Source organism: Physella acuta, unplaced genomic scaffold, assembly GCF_028476545.2.
Source record: "Physella acuta isolate Inbredline_101_S28 unplaced genomic scaffold, ASM2847654v3 ptg000206l, whole genome shotgun sequence".
NCBI lineage: Eukaryota > Metazoa > Mollusca > Gastropoda > Physidae > Physella > Physella acuta.
In genome coordinates, this window is record NW_026731725.1 from 920,663 (window position 1) to 938,948 (window position 18,286).

The window sequence follows — 18,286 nt, forward strand, 5'->3', positions numbered from 1 at the left end:
TTAAGGAACAGTGTGGTTTGACTGCTAACCCCATAGTCTCGAGTTTGAATCATTGTGTCCATCCAGTTCTGATGGGCACTTAACATGAAAGGTAAGACGGCTGGGAATAGTGCAGGCCACACTATCCCTCCATACGCCAAGTTTGAAATTGAACTTTACCTGCCCCATGGGAAGGGTACTTGCACTTTATTTATATGTATATAGAGGAAAGTTTGATTAAAGATGGTTAAAAAAAGAACATATTTATTCAATATTAATCATTGTTACATTATACTACACAAAAGTGCAACTTTGACCTACAACACAAGGCTGGATAAAATGGCAATGGATCACCGACCATCATTCTATATTACCTTTATAGAACCCCTTCCTTCACCCAAAGCATTATACAATTCAGGAAGTTATCATGTTTGTCAACGCTTCTAAGAAACAGAAATTTTGCAAAACCAAGGAAAAACAGCAATGGTTTACTTCAATCCCTACTTCACCTTATTATAACAAATAATTAAAACTTGACATGAAAGCGTTAGACATTAACTTTTAAAAAATAAATTTAAACATTTTTGTAAATATTCGAAGTCTTTTTACAATAAAATCTAATAATGTTTACTTGAGTTATTCAGCACGACATTTTAAAAAGAGAGTACTAAAATATAAATAGAACAGTTATTTTAAGGAACGTAAGTAACTTTATCCATTAAAGATACATATAAATATTAGGAACGTATCATGAGAATGCATTTATGTTATTTTTTACTGTAAAATAATTTTTTAAACTACATTTTTATTCCAGTGGTGTTGATCTTCAAGATACGTCATAAAAAAAAACTATAAAATGAATGTTCCCAAAGCCAACATAAACCTGCTTTTAAATGACACTCTTTGGGATTGGAGTAAAGGACAACCCAAACTAGCAGTGTACAGTATTTCTGACGATGTATTTTACATCTTAGACATGTTTGTTTATTAGATTTCTTTTTGAAGTTTTTATTTAACTAGGAATTTTCGGGAACAGCGCCACAATAATTATTTTATTCTACAATGGTTTTGATTCATCAACAAATGTTGCGCTAACAGCTCTAGCAGTATCGGATGTATTCTATTCAACATCAACTCTTCTTATATTCATAAACAAGTATACAGAACTGTTTAATATCTACACCGCCCAAACTGTAAACGTTATAACGTATGTTTCTGTGACCTACTTAGGTCTTTTTGCTTTATTTATATTTAATCTCCTGAGTTATGTATTTGACCTTGGGAGAATTGTCAGTTCACTGGTACGAATCGGTCAACTGAACTCTGTCACATCAGGTGATTGTATGTTTAATCCCTGGCAGAACCTCAACCAATGGTCTTGCGACCGTGAGGATCCTTGACAGATCCTCAACCAATAGTCTTAAGACTTTTGAGTTATTTCCCCTTAATTTGAGTTGTATTTAATCTCGGGATTTTCAAGTTCAAAGGCAGCCAGATTGACCTTTGGACCAGGAGAGTTGTGCCGGTGGTTATGGGCGCCATTTTGCAGTATTATAATTATGTGAAATGGTTTATCACCTTTGTATAAGGTATTGTGTGGCAAGTTGTAGTATTTCAACTATTGTGTTCTGGTGTATTATTGCACCTTTTTGATTACTTCGGTGATAGTTTGATCCTTTATTTTGGATTTCTATTGTTGTAGAGGCAATAAGTCTCTTCTTGGTTTTTTTGTGGTAATTTATAATGCCATTCAGTTGTGTGAGGTATTGATCTGTATTGGTGTATAATATACTAAGCCACAGCTGTGATATATTGTGATTTTCTCAAACTGTAAGTTGGAGTTTTTGAGTTTATTTATTGTACTCTTAGAGTCCGTACATTTTGAACTTACCTAGTGTCATAATCTTGTACATTTATTAAAAAGGTATTGATAGTTTAAGTCGTGTTGAGTCTCTTCGATTTGTCGTGTTTTACCCCTAGACAGCATTAACGAGCTCACGGCAAGTTGTTGGGATTCCATTAGAGTGACTTCTATCGGTACCATACCAAACGAACCTGGGGTGTCCGCTCCCTCCGCGGCTGTCGGAGGGCGGCCATAACATTTCGTTATATTACTTGAACCAGAGTTGTATAACACTAAGCATTCAACTGGTTTCAATTATAGCCCTTGAGCGAATGATTGCTGTGTGGTTTCCCTTTAGTGTAACCCGCATCATTACACCTTTTAGAATGACCTGTACTGTCATCACCGTTTATGTTGTTATAACACTTGTTTACCTGCCATACTTAATCTCGTACAAAATAATATGGACAACAGTAGTTGGAACCAATATTACTGTAGCTAACGGAGTGTCAAGTGATTTTTACTTAAACAATCGCTAATTTTACTTAGAATATCTAACATATTTTTATTCAATTATTACTGCTATTGAACCAGTTGTTATAATTGTTTGATAGCTCTGTAATGATAATAGTAAAACTAACCATATCAGCAAGAAATATCACAAATATGTCTTCTACAAACGCATCAGGAAAAAGAAAAACAGATATAAATATGCTAACTTTAAACGATACTATTGAATTGTATGTATATAAACATAACAATTTGATACATATATTTAGCATAATATATTAACATGCCGTAGAAATCACATCCAAATGTCTTTAACAGGGAAAATTTAAAGTATATGCCGCTAACAAAGTCATCGTCATAGAGAGAATATTTTTTTATATAACATATCTTATAACGTTCTAACAACGCATTTCCTAGAAAAATAACTAAGGTTGCTATTCAATAGAAACGCATTGTTAGTTTATGGATATTTAGGTTTTTCTACGCGCCCAAATTTCCTAACCTGTTTATTGTTGTTACAATCTGCGCTTATCCGTTGATAATTTTAAAACATGTTTTAACCCCAAATCAGCATTTCAGGAATTGTTTTAAACTTTGTATTGCGTTTTTAAATTCTAAACTATTTAAAATATATTCTGTATAAATATTTCTGTTCGTTGTTGTATTCTTAAAATATCGAACATTTATGTTTTTTTTAAGAATTTGAATTAGCATTTTATTGATATACACTTATGAAATATTTTCACAGTAGTGAATAACCATTATCCAATACCAGTATCATAATATAAATTAGAGCGAATTACTAATGTTTTGAAGCGTAGTACATCGTTTTTTTTTAAAAACTAATTAATAAAAGTAAAGATAAAAAAAACAATAGCAATTTTACAACATGTATTGAACTATAAAGTATATGCATAAACCTATGTAATATGCTACAAAAACACTATGACAAACGTGATGCTTAGAATACTTAATGAGATTATTGAGTCGATATTTTTCGAATTAACCATAACCAAACCAAACCAAAACAAAAATACAAACGCCAAAAAAAAAAAAAAGAAAAACAAACACAAGCACATATTAAACCAAAAGAAAAATTCAAACACAAACAAAAACCCAAACACAATAACAAACAAAAACACGAACGCAAATACGAATGCAAACACAAAAAATACAACGTAAACACAAACGCGAACACAAACGCAAAACAATAACGCAGAACATAAACACGTACTTAAATGCAAGCATAAAAGCATAAGTGCTAAAATAAATTCTGGGGCGTCGAATCGCTGGAATTGATTTAGTTAAAGACTATACTAACCCTTCTTATCCATAGTCTATCGCAATGTTTAAAACGAACTTAGGCGCCATAGCGCTCACTGGTAGGCCCAGTGTGCTAAATAGCACACTGTTGGGGCACCAGAGGACGCATATATTTGATTTAGTCAAGGACTATAATAACCCATTTATCCATTGTTTATCGCACTGTTTAAAACGAAATTTTGTACCATAGCGCTCACAGTATAGCCAAGGGCGCCAAATCGAACATTGTGGGGGCACAGGCGAACATTCCTGATTCAATTTAGTAAACGACTATAATTCCCACAGCTTGTCCGCAAACCGATGGATATAATCAAATCTAGAGCACATTAATGTGAGGGTTCTAAACTGTTTACTGTAAATTTGATCAAAAACAAAAATTAGTAAACAGAACTTTTAGACCGTATTTAAATATTTGTGTTTTACCTACCTACTACAATTGCACTTTCTTAGTGCATGTTCGTTAAAAAAAATTCTAACACCAAAACAAACTAATAAAAAATATTTTTCCCCGATTGAGTGTTTGTTAAAAGAAGTATTTTTTTTAATGTATCTAGTGATGTAATTGGCAATAAAGGAACGAAGAAAAGTAATTTGTACATTTAAAAAAAAATATTAAAGGATGATATATATTCGTTTGAAAATTGAAATATATTTTACAAAACCTTATATAATACTTTTTTTTAAATTTATAATTTACTACTTTCGATAATAAACACTTTAGGTGTATTACACTATGTCGAGTTTTTATTTTATGTCTCTTTTCCCGTCCTCTGTCACATACGTACAGAGACAATAACCGTTTTAGCTTTATAGATTACATTCAAATTATGAAATATCTTCGCAAACCTAGGCAATATGCCTAGTCGAAATCGTACTAAATAAATCATATTACTATCACAATGAAAGGATCAATACATAACTGTGTTGAAAATACATTCGATGTACACATATAAACTAAATAAGTATGAATACAAAGTGGTTTAAGGGTGAACTTAATACAGTTGATTGTGCATAGGAGCTGATTCAGATGCTTTGTCATTAAAAATAACAAATCTAACGAATCAAAATAGAAGAAAAAATAATGCAATAACTGTTGAATTATTTAATTCTCTATTTTGTTGATGATTGAAACACCTTATTAAAAAGACATAACAATCGTGACAGTATTTAAAATTAAAAACACAAATAATTATTGAAGCAATAAACACATTACCAATTAAAGATATTACAATATATATGTCTTCAGCAATATTATCATAAAAGTAGCTATTGTTTATGACACCATATATCAAAATTAGAGTTATGCAGATCATGATTTCAAAAGAGTACAAGCCACTAAAAACAATTGGGACTGCTTGTCACCCTTAAACTCCTTGAATCTAGTTTTCTCATTACTTATTTCAATGTTTACTAGCCTGTGAGACAACTACCTTCCAACATAATACAATACTCTACATAAGTGTCATAAGCCGTTGATATATACTTTAGGATATACACGATTATCTTTCATGTTTAGCAAAAAAAAAAGAACTAGTATTTAATGCGGTTTAATACTTATAATTAAAAAAACAAACTCTTTTACACAATTATTTTAAACATCATTTTTTTTTAAATTATCACTTTATTGTTGTTTATGGCAAAATACTTGTGTCAGTGGATTCCGAATGTAATTGCAGTAATTTTTTAAGCAGATTGCAAGCTACGTGTAGTAATACAAAATGGGTATTACTTATAAATTACCTACCGATGTTTTTTCTTTGTAGATGCCTCAAAGTAATTAAGTGTTGTACGTATTTTGTTAATAATAGTGTCTTTATTGATCACATAACTCACTGTTAGCAAAATATATTGTTAAAACATACATGGGTGGTAAATAGCAACGTTTAACCTACTGAAAATCTACTTTTTCTTTGTCGACGAGTTTGTTATCTATATTTTTAATTTTTCCTTTTAATTTAACATAATTTTGTCCTAACAATCTTTAGATATTAATTAACGTATTTCTGCTTTTCAAAATGCCATAGATAATCATTTTACCATACATAATTATAATTTCCCTTAAAATTACACCATTCGAAACGATATTGTATACGTTTAGTTAGCCTATTAGTTATATTTATTCCATTAATTAAAATATCTTGAGAAACATAAATCAAACTACATCTATAAACAACAGCAATACAGATTACATTTACGAAATGACGTTTTATATTTTAGCATCTTTTGTTTTGTGCATGCACCTTGGTAACTGATTCCAACATATAGAATATCTGTCATTTAGACTCTCTTTGTGAAAATCTTTTTTGAGCTGCATATAAAAAATAATTCCCACGTAATAGCAGCTACTGTGATAATACTAGAAATAATACACTTTTAAATTTTTAATGTATGTTTATTAAAAATATGAATGATTTTTTAATTAGTGATTAGTTGTTATGTGGAATGGTTGTTAACTTAATTCTTAGCTGTTTTTTCTCTCCTTCAAAAAAAACAAAAAAGATGAATTGCGCGCCAACAAAATAATTAAAACTGTATAGACTTCGTTGATTAGATAACAAACATTATATCACAGTTACAATTTTATTGGGATAAGGATAATATGTTCTATATTATCATTATTTCAAAGAATTGTTGGTACTATCATTGCTTATAACACTTATAACACTGTGTACATTGTGCTAACTAAACATGTCATGAAAAGACCATTTTAGCTACATATTTTAATTATAAACATAAAAAATATGGGGGATGACGCCAAATTGAAAGTTGGTCCCCGGGAGCGGTCCCTACGCCTCTGCTCTACTGTGCCGTTTTATTACTATTAAGAAAAAAAAAAGGAAAAAAATCAAGGGATATAATCCATTTTTTAAATTCTTACAAATAAAATTCTTTATTTTTTTCTTATTAAAGGGAGATAGCCAAATATTTATTTGCGTTCGAAAATGCCCGTTCAATATTTTTTTTATAAAAGAAAAAGGAATTAAAATAGCTTATGGCTGTTGTTTGTTTTAATTCGGAGTGGGAGATAATCATAAACGACCTCTGAAATTGAATTCCACGTTTACAGACAACTAAAAATGATTTAAAGCCTGTATGCATGTAATGGCGAATAAATAATTGACTAGTTCGTTGCCTAAAACCAGACTAAAAAATTACATATAAAATACTTATTGTTTTTAATCTGAATTTTAAATAAAGACACACACAGCTGTCTTAAGAATAAACTGCTCTTAAACTTATAAACTATTATAATTAGCATGGGATGTGCAGAATATTTAAAGGTTATGTACAGGCATTCTTCACTATAAATAGGCCATAATAAAAAAAAACTTAGTCGGTTAGAAAAAAAACAACAACAACACATAAGACAATTTTAAAGTGCACAATAATAAATTAGTAACGTAGGTAATAACATTTGTAAATTAAATGGCCTTGCTAATGTGTTATAGATCAGCACATATAGGCTTCTGTAAAATCAGGTGTAAAATAGGTGTAAAATCAGCCAAGTTCTATTTCAGGTTGTTTTTTTCTGAAACAGTTATTAACAAACAAAACAACTCACATTAGGCAAAGATTCGTTCCTCATACACATACGACATAAAAAAATGTCCGTTTCTCTAGCGGTAGAATATGGTCAGTAAATGTACTCCTTTCGTATTATATGTTAGCATTCTAAACATTCTAATTAGTTGAAGACTTGAAAAAAATAGAAACGTTCGTTGTTACGTGGTTAACAACAAAAAATTCGCCCGATACAAATGTGTATTTATTATAATCAGTATTATTAGAGGCACTCGCCATCAAATAGTTAACTTTTTAAAACTAAAATAAATTGCAATTATTTTATTTATGATTTACTATTCCATCGATTATGGCAACTATCTGAACTATTGCATGCTAATTACTAAGTTAAACATTTTAATGAATGCCTGAATAGTACATATTTGTTTGCAGTTGTCTATTAATATATATATATATATATATATATATATATATATATATATATATATATATATATATATATATATATATATAATTATTTGTTGCAGATTTCCAATAGATATACTACAATCAAACATGGCAGATACCAATAAGAGCTCAATGACTAATGAAAATAAATTTTTAGACATTTCTCCAAATGTTTATGAACCTTTGATGGATTTCATTAATTGTTTCCTTATTCATACTATATCTTTATTCGGTGTTGCTGGAAATATCCTCACCATTATCATCTTAGTCCACAACGGGTTCAAAGTGTCAACAAATGTTGCTTTGGCAGGTCTGGCTGTTTCAGATTTGTTTTATTCGATAACACAAAGCCTTTATCGGTTACCGGCTATTCTTGTGAAATTTGACTTTAATTTGGCAAACAAGTTTGATGCTTATTATCGCGTTTACATTTTCATATGGAACCAGTATGCTTCTACTATCAGCATAGAACTTGTTGCAGTAATAGCATTGGAAAGGATGATTGCTGTTTGCTTTCCTTTTAAGGTTTCTCAATTAATGACACCATTTCGAATGTTCTGTATTGTGATTACAGTATATTTGATTGTAGTGCCTTTATTTATCCCATACACATTATACGTGTCAATAAAAGAAATACAAGCAGGTGCAAACAACACAATGTATGGTGTTTCACTTAATGAATTTTATTTTAACAATATTAACTTCTATGAAATATACCGCAAATATGTTTTGTTGAGCACAAATGCCATTTTACATACAACCATAATCCTCATTTGCTCGGTCCAGATAATTGTGAAGCTAACAAATTCAAGCGAAAATGTAAAACGAATATCTTCAACTTCTGTTTCAGTAAAAAGAATTAAAGATTTAAAATCAATTAAAATAACTTTATCCTTATGTTTCCTTTTAGTAGCTTTGGTTTTGATTCCCTCAAACACTGTAGATATTTATTTCACGTATGCTTCGAATGTGTTCATCACTTTTAGGTTTTATTCTATGATCATTTGCACGTTGCAAGTTATAGTTCAAATAAATGCTTCAATAAACTTTATTATTTATGTAACCTTAAACTCAAAGTTTTCTAAAACATACAAAAATTGTTTCGTGTTTCGAAAACAAAATAAGCAGCTGTGAATAACAAAGTTGAATATAATACAAATTAAAATGAGTGCTGCCTAAATATGTTAAAACCCCTAACAGACAGCTTTCGATCCATTTCAGGAGTATTCAATTATAATTTACGAGCTGACCCGCGGCGTATCATACGCCACTATTTAGTTGTTTTATTTTCTACTTTTCAGTACTTAATAGTTAGTGAATTCGACACTACCCTTCCTTTCCCCTCCACCCGCCACCGTGAAAGCAGCCGTCCGTTTACGGACGACAATGAAAAGATCAAGCAGAACTTCTTACCTCTCCTTAGTTTCAAATCGTTCAAAAGCTAAATGATCTGCTTCTAATAGCCGTTACTGATTTGACCCGGCTCTACGATTGTAGATTTTCGTGATTTTCTTTTACTTTTAATTCGGCGCCCCACGTTTTTCATTTTTTGTCATAATGCGTACGCATAGAGTGATCGCTTGCATTATTGTGATGTATAGCATTTATTTTCTACTTTTTAGTTCAATCAGAAAACGTGGGTTTTTTAATTTTTTTAAATAATAAATATTTAAAAATCAAGTTCAATATTCTTATAAAACGTTTAATAAACTGATACTTGTTCATTATTTATTAAAACTCTTGTCAGTATACTTGTGTTGCTTTAGATTATTTATAATAACCGTTTCAAAATTATCTGATTAAACAAAGAGTAATTTACAAATATATTAAAAATTTCAAGAAAAACATGCTGCCGTTCTTTATTTTACATGCTGGTAAAGAGATAGTAGCCTGTTTGAGAAAACATGCATGTGTTGTACTTTATATATGATGGTGGTTGGGGTAGATAGTATACATGTGTTTGTGGCGTGACATTTTTGTGTAAAATGCATAAGTCAATAGGGTATTAAGTTTGTTTAAGTTTCATATAGAAGCAATATCAAATGAAATGTCAGTTTGTAAGATTACGCCTACATTGTAGTGTGTTTAAATCGATGTTTATGTTTGTTTTTGTGTTTCTATGTGTGTAAGTTTTTGGGGTATCCTTAAATAAATATATTTAGTGATAACTGTATGGGCGAGGATACGCTCGAAATTATTTGAGAGGCCCGTTATTATTTGAACTATTTAACTATAGAGGTCGCCTCACCCTAGAGAGCTCGAATCCGGGTATAAATTAATAGAACATCCTCGAATGTTCCTAGCTCTGATGGGTACCTAACTCTCGTTAGCAAAAGTAAAGGAGGTTGGGCATAGTGCTGATCACACTATCGCCACATATTTCGAGATAAAAGAAATAGGTGAACTCTTCGTAACTTGCTCTATGGACCGTCAGATTTGAAAAAGGGAACTATTTACTAAATATTAAATTGTCATCTATTTATTTAAAATCACAAGCTAATCAAACCTACAATGACTTGCTAACATTTTTTACACAACAAAATTGTTATCGGCATTGTAAAATCTCATCAGATCACCCTTAGTTTGCGCTTTATTTTTCGGCGGTGGAAGATATACATTAGCAGAGTGCTAGTTCGCTTTCGGTTGCTTTAATGAAATGGAGTTATGTCGTTATTTTGCTTTCTCATTCGCGTAATAGGAAACATATGTTTATAGCTTACCTGTAGAATATATATTTACATGTAAAGCGATTATTTAAGTTATTTACACTTTGTTTTTTCGGAATTTATTTTTTCACATTCTTTTTTTGTAAAAAACGCAACGAATTTCATAAAGCAAATAGATGCAGATGATTGCAGCATAGAAGAAAATCATTATCAATAGCTTTAAAAACACGCAAATGGACACTAAAAAGCAGAAAAACAATGCAGGACAAAACAAATGTAATGATAAATAAAGAAATATTTAAAAGTATTTTTGATACACTTTATACTTTACGCAATATTAATATTAATTACAAATAAAACAAAAAATACAACGTAAATACAAACGCAAAAATAAACGCAAAAAAATAACGCAGATCATAAACACGAACTTAAATGCAAAAATAAAAGAATAAGTGCTAAAATATATCCCGGCGCGTCGAATCGCAGGCATTGATTTAGTTAAGGACTATAGTAAACCTTCTTATCCATAGTCTATCGTAACGTTTAAAACGTTTTTTTTTAAATAATAATATGTGCACAATTTTGATATAATGACTTGTATACTTCTTGCTTATTATAAACCTAGTCTATTAATTTGTTTTTATTTTAAATGTTTACCTTTTTAACTCGTATTTTGATGCGTATCGCTTCTAAGACAAAACAGCTAAATGCATGGCAATATTTATCTATGAAAACAGATCAGGGATATCAATAAGGGTCATCCATTTAGGATGTACCAACCACCCTGGACACTACACCCCCCCCACACACACACCATGCCAGTCCACTAAAGTCGCTTTTCTGGACCCCACCCTTACCCATTCCGTGTGGGCGTCATAAATGGAAAACCCCCTAAATGTCATGTTACTTGAATAGGAACCCTCAGAGTTTTAGAATAATAAAGTCAAAGGTAAAAAAAAAAAATTAAAATAAATTTAAATTGTAGTTAGATACAAACAGTGTAAAATAAATGAATGAATAAACATTTATATCGCATTAGATGTTTAGAAGGAATGCCATAAACCACACATAATGGCTAATGTAAATGTTTAATATAGCAATAATTTTGCAATAACACAACTATGGTGTTGATGCCATGTAAAAAAAAAAATTATGCATTTGCAGTTGTTTTTTTGGCACACGAAAACAGTTTTTTATAAGTTTTATAAAACTTAGCATTGAAAGTGACGTATATTAAAAAGTTTATAGAAGCATTTAACTGATAAATTATTTGTAAAAAAAAATAGAATTAATGATAAAAGCCTTTTACCAATAGATAAATTATCGGTGTACGAGATGTATAGATCATATCCGTTTGAGGGAATCAAAACAAAAAATACTAAACAAAAACAAAGCGATAACGTTGTTTTAATGGACCTTAAATCTTTCGTTCTTTTTTCACTAGCAGATACAGACATTTTCTTTAGGTTTCTTGACGACAATGTTAATTTGAATATAATCATTACTGAGCATACAATAATAAAAACCGTCGGTATACCTGCATTTACTGTAAGTTTAAAGAATTTTCGAAACATTTCGAAAAATGTTATATTATTGCGATAAAATAGTGTATTTGTATAATAAGTTATTGTAATATTATTTCCAATATTAATTTGGGTGACACACATAGTTAGAGATTCTAGAATATATTGTGGTATTGTAATAGTTAATACTGCAGCAATAATGCAGATCATACGGTTTGGTGATATTAGTCTTGAAACTTTAAAAGGAAGCCAAACAGCAATAAACCTTTCTAATGTTATCACTGCAACAATATCTATACTTATTGTCACAGCACATTGATTCCACATATAGATATTCGCCAAAAGGTAGGAGAGAACATTATAAGCCAATTCGAAATTGAACAAATAGATCAGTGATGGAATTTTTATTAGTGACTGTGTTACTGAAAAAAATAAATCAGATACAGCCAACACGAAGAGTGCAACATTTGTAGCAACCTTGAAACCGTTGTAAAGTAGAATGATGATTGTCAGAATATTTCCTACAATCCCAAACAAACACATGACGTGAATTAGAAAACAATTTAAAAAATTTGCCAAAGCGTCAAATGTTTCTGTAGAAATCTCCAACACCTGTCTTTCAGATATGATGTTTCCTTCTTTAAAAAAACTTTGATTTTCACTAGCCATAGCAGAATTATACAGTGACTTGCTGAAAAAAAAGGAATGCAATTGATTATTATGGCCATAATCTTGTATTGCATATCTTTTACCAAATGTAATTGCTTATTAGGACATAATATATGTAAATTAGTTATTAAAAAGAGAATGCAATAAACAATTTGAAACTCGATAAACTGATTTCTGTTTCGTTAACGTTTCTGTAAAAAGTTATGCGGTTTTGTTTTTGACGATAACAAATGTTAACAAAGCTTCTTAATAAATTAATACCTATGCATTTCTCTATCCTAATAGTTCGTTTAACATATATGGACACATTTCTAGAACTTCTACTGAAAACGTCTGAAAATGTTTTTCACACTAAATGATCCTTTAAATATGGATGTAACAGTTTAAAATGTGTTAATCCAGCAAAATAAAATAAAATGATATATATATATATATATATATATATATATATATCTTTTTATGTGTCTTTTATGTATTAGCATGAACCTTTGGGAAGCTGTTGGTAATGCTCAGGGGTCTTTTTCTGCGATGAAAAAAAAAATTCGGAGGGGTGGTGTCCCGGGAGTAGGCTGCGGTTTGTTGCCCGAAGTTCCCCAGCGGCTATCTTAGCACATTGGATCCTTAACTTAATTAAAGGTCAAACTGCAACTATGATGCCTTCATTTGTTTTAAACAGTACACTACACTAATGACACGGTGGTGTCCGTCGGCGCCGCAGCGGCTACCTAAGCACAAGGGTAAGTGGTAGGACTAGAATCAAATATCTAACTGCAACTTTGGCGGTCTCCGGCGATCTGATGACCGGGAGCGCCCTGGCTCCCCTATGTTCGCTAAGGCTCCGACAGTAGTTTTAAAGAGCACACTGCACTAACACGACAGTGGATGATTAAGGTACACTAAAGGCTTTCATACAAATCGCGCTGGGCGTCTAAGTGGTAATTCGGCCAACAATAACGATCAAAGAAATATAAGGTCGACATTGTTTAAATTAAAATAACTCAGGTCAAGTAAACAAGGCAACACATTTATACATACACGATGATGAAACTCATAAAATATTGCGTATTTCTCGTGTCTAGTACTAGATTGCGACAATGAGCGACGTGTACGCTAGTTATTTATACACTAGTTATGAAATGTCGACTTTAAATATCACAATTGTTTAAACACTCATCTACAGTTCAAGTACCAATGTGATAAACTGCTACACCTGTTTGCCATGAATACTTCGTAATGACAACGAATGCCGAGTTTCTCTAGCCTTTGATACGACGTTTAGCATATTTCCTTACAACTTACACATTTATTTTTCGAGTTTAGCTTTTTATCTAATACATTTAACCTTATCATAACATTCTACACCACAATAAAGCAACATTCAGTAGTTTTGTGTTAACATTTACGCTTCAGTTGGCATGGAATAAACTGTAAATTTGATTAGATTTAGATGTACTCGATTGTTCGGTTTAACTTTGCAATCATGTTAACATTTAGGTTTGCCGTTCTGAATAATCCTTAAGGCAAATATGATATATATATATATATATATATATATATATATATATATATATATATATATATATATATATATATATATTTATATATATATATATATATATATATATATATATATATATAAAAGATGTATTTTGCTTTTAGATTAATCTTTATTTAAATTTCAAATAGTTTTTTAACGACAATTTCATATTATTTTCTGAAAGGTAAATAGTCGCAAGATGAGCTAACACTAGTAACGTCTGTGCAAAGCTACGCTGTCTATTCCCGATGCGATGCTAGACCTGTTTTATAAGCATGCCCTCCTAACCATCGCACTCAATTTACTGTGGCTGTAAACTGCAGCGGGAATTTCCATCGATTTAGAAGTAGCATAACACTAGCCGCGAACGGAAAACACGTCAAACGATGCTCTTAAAACACAAGCGGAGAAATGAAAGAACAAAGTTTCTTCCAGGCATCTCGTCGGAGGGGCAAAGCTCCCCCCTTCCAAAAAAAAATTTACCGCCCCCTCCCCCCGAACGAAATGAAATTTATATAATTTATATAGAAAATATATACTTTTTACAGTGTCCGCCCCCCCCCCCCCCCCCGAAGAAAGTCTACCGACCCCCCCCCCCCCCCCGAAAGGCCCAATGTTTTTAAAATCATGTAGGATTTTATTATAATAAATAGGGTCCATTACATGATGAAGTACTGATGTGTAAAACTGAAAACTGTCAAAATCTCATGCGAGTTTTGTGTATAAATAAACCATTCTTAGAGATATTAAATACATGTTCGAAAAATATGCCTAATACATTACTTTTTAAAATCTATATCAATTCACATACCAACGATGAAAACTATTATTAAAGGTAACAAGCAGACAAGTCAAACTGATGATGTAAATTACATGTGTGATGCATGTAATAAAATAATTAAATAAATTACTACCTTTTACTGGTAATAAATTTCATCTGGGTTTGAGTAATTGTTTTAAAAAGTTGACAATATTTTAGTTTCGTCCATTGCGAATTGCGTGAAAAAAAATGTTTTCTAAATTCGTTGGATTCATTAATTCTGTTGTGATTGCGATACAAAAGTGCCAAAATTGGTAAGTTATTTTTGTTTTTTGTGTAAACTTACCCCTGTGATTTCCGTATATATGGAAACATATATCGGCAACAAATGATTGGTTAGATTGTGTGTTTTATTTTATCCTATTGTATGTACTTAAGAATATTTATGAGAAACTAAAAATGTCGTATATAATTACGTAGTTAGTTATTTATAAAACTTGTCGGCCTTTTGTTTTGTCGGCGTTTTGGATGTCGGCCTTTTGGCAGTCGGCTTTTTGTCTTGTCGGCCTTTTGTTTTGTCGGCCTTTTGTCCATGTCGGCCTTTTTGTCCGGATCCCGATACAGATGCTTTGCCATTAAAAATAACTTCAAAATAGAAAAAAAATAATGCAATAACTGTTGATGATTGAAACCCATTATTAAAAATCGTGACAATATTTCCAAATATTTCAAACACAAATAATTATTGAAATAAGAAACACATTACAAATTAGAGGTATTACAATATATAAAACATATATATATATATATATATATATATATATATATATATATATATATATATATATGTTTTCAGAAATATTATCATAAAAGTAGCTATTGTTTATGACACCATTCATTAAAATTAGAGTTATATAGATCATGATTTCAAAACAGTACAATGCACTATGCACTAAGAACAATTGGGACTACTTGTCACTCTTAAACTCCATGAATCTAGTTTTCTCATTACTTTTTCAAATGTTTGGTAGCATGTGATACAACTACCATCCAAAATAATACAATACTCTTCATAAATGTCATAAGCCATTGATATATACTTTAGGATATACACGATTAGCTTTCATGTTTAGCAACAAAAAAAGAACTAGTTTTTAATGCGGTTTAATACTTATAATTTAAAAAAAAAACTCTTTTACACAATTATGTTAAACATCATTTTTTTTTATAATTATCACTTTAATATTTATGGCAAAATACTTGTGTCAGTGGATTCCGATTTAATTGAAGTAATTTTCTAAGCAGATTGCAAGCTACGTGTAATATTACGAAATGGGTATTACTTATAAATTACCTACCGATGTTCCTAAGTTTTTCTTTGTAGATGCCTCAGAGTAATTAATTGTTGCACGTATTTTGTTAGTAATAGTGTGTTTATTGATTACATGACTCACTGTAAGAAAAATCCATTGTTAAAACATAAATGGGTGGTAAATAGCAACGTTTAACTTACTGAAAATCTACTTCTTCTTTGTCAACGAGTTTGTTATCTATATTTTTAATTTTTCCTTTTAATTCAACATAATTTTGTCCTAACAATCTTTAGATATTTAAATAACGTATTTCTGCTTTTCATTTTACCATACATAATTATAATTTCCCTCAAAATTACACCATACAAAACGAAAGTGTATACGTTTAGTTAGCCTTTTAGTTAAATTTATTCCGTTAATAAAAATTATCTTGAGAAACATAAATAAAACTACATCTATAAAGAACGGTTTATATTTTAGCATCTTGCTAATTTTGTGCATGCACCTAGGTAACTGATTCCGACATATAGAATATCTGCGCCAGCCGAGTGCTAAAAACTGACCGAGTGTGAAAATCTTTTTTGAGCTGTATATAAAAAAAAAATCCCACTTAATATCAGCTACTGTGATAATACTAGAAATAATACACTTTTAATTTTTTAATGTATGTTTATTACAAATATGAATGATTTTTTAATTGGTGTTTAGTTGTTATGTGGAATGGCTGTTAATTTAAGTCTAAGCTGTTTTTTCTCTCCTTCAAAAAAAAAAGATTAATTGCACGCCAACAAAATAATTAAAACTGTATAGGCTTCGTCGATTTGATAACAAATATTATATCACAGTTAATATTTAACTTAATGTCTACAATTTTATTGGGATAAGGATAATACGTTCTATATTATTATTATTTCAAAGCATTTCTGGTACTATCATTGCTTCATTGCTTTTAAATCATATTTATTAAAAAAAAATTGCATTGACCCAGACTTATAACACTGTATAAATTGTGCTAACTAAACATGTCAAGTATTAGTAATATACAGCATTATAATAATTTAATATTTTAAAGGGTATGAATTATCCACGTTCTCTATAATAATAATAATAAGCATTGCTTCTTATCAGGCCAACGACAATATAAAATCTTTACTGTCTTCTTTATTACCCATCTTATAGCGTGCAGTCTATTTCGAGAATTCCATTTTGCTTAGTCTAGGGCGTTCCATTTAAAGACATTTCTTGATATATTCATCGACGGCTTCATAGTGGTACAAACGAACAGACTTCACCTTTGCTAGATTTCGTCTTTATTCGATCTTTGGAATTAATCTTTTAGAGTTTCCCTTGATTGAATAAAAGGACCGTCTCTTTTAGTGTTTCCTTATTTGACGTTAACTCGACGTAATTTATTATTATGCAATTATTTATAGCATTCAAATAATATGTAATTTTTAATAATAATCTTATTTCCCAACTCAACAACTAGATTTATTGATGTTTAATCACACAATTTGTCCCTAAATTAATAATCGCTATGAACTTAACGTATGACAAAACGGTATATAAACCGTCACAAATTTCTTATTGCGTACTAATAATGACAGTATTTGGTATGCAATATGAGAAGAAATAACTTGACTTTGACTTGACTTAGTCCTGTTTGCTCCTTATGGAACATAGGGCCTCCACAATTTTCTTCCATTTCTTTCGATCGCCGGCTATTAATTGTTTCATCTTTTGAGAAGAAATAACTGATACAATCTTATTCATTTAGGATTTTAAATGTGTTTTATAATTATCTGTTTATAAACCTAAAGCCATATCAGCGTCTCGTACCAAATGCCGATTGACTATTTAAACTTACACAGTTCCAAATAACTTTATTGTTCAACTTACATATTTTATTTAAGAAAAAAAAAATCAAAAATGCAAAACCTCAACAGTTCTTATACTGAAGCCAAACTTTTTGATGTTTCTGATGCATTTATCAAAGACACTGTATTTGTATTTAATTGTTTAATTATTCCATTTGTTTGTGTGAAAGGCATTGTGGGAAACAGCCTTACAATTATCATTCTTGTTTACAACGGCCTAAAAGACACGACCAACGTTATTTTAACAGCATTGGCTGTTGCAGATCTTCTCTTTTCTATAACACAGTTATGGTTTCAACTAGTTGATATAGTGAGCA

General features: G+C 30.5%; 1 protein-coding gene across 1 annotated transcript; it reads right to left on the minus strand.

Annotated features, from left to right (window-relative positions):
- Positions 1–11,471: 11,471 nt before the first annotated feature.
- LOC131937294 (putative G-protein coupled receptor B0563.6) lies at positions 11,472–13,348 on the minus strand. The gene is made up of 2 exons (XM_059294582.1): positions 13,208–13,348; positions 11,472–12,504 (listed from the first exon to the last, which is right to left on the minus strand). Exon 2 carries the CDS (start codon positions 12,480–12,482, stop codon positions 11,502–11,504), a length of 981 nt encoding a protein of 326 aa, XP_059150565.1. The 5' UTR covers positions 12,483–12,504; positions 13,208–13,348; the 3' UTR covers positions 11,472–11,501.
- Positions 13,349–18,286: the final 4,938 nt, after the last annotated feature.

What these genes read in the sequence shown, in the direction of transcription:
- LOC131937294 (XM_059294582.1), bottom strand. Translation starts at nt 12,482, where the DNA reads ATGGCTAGTGAAAATCAAAGTTTTTTTAAAGAAGGAAACATCATATCT.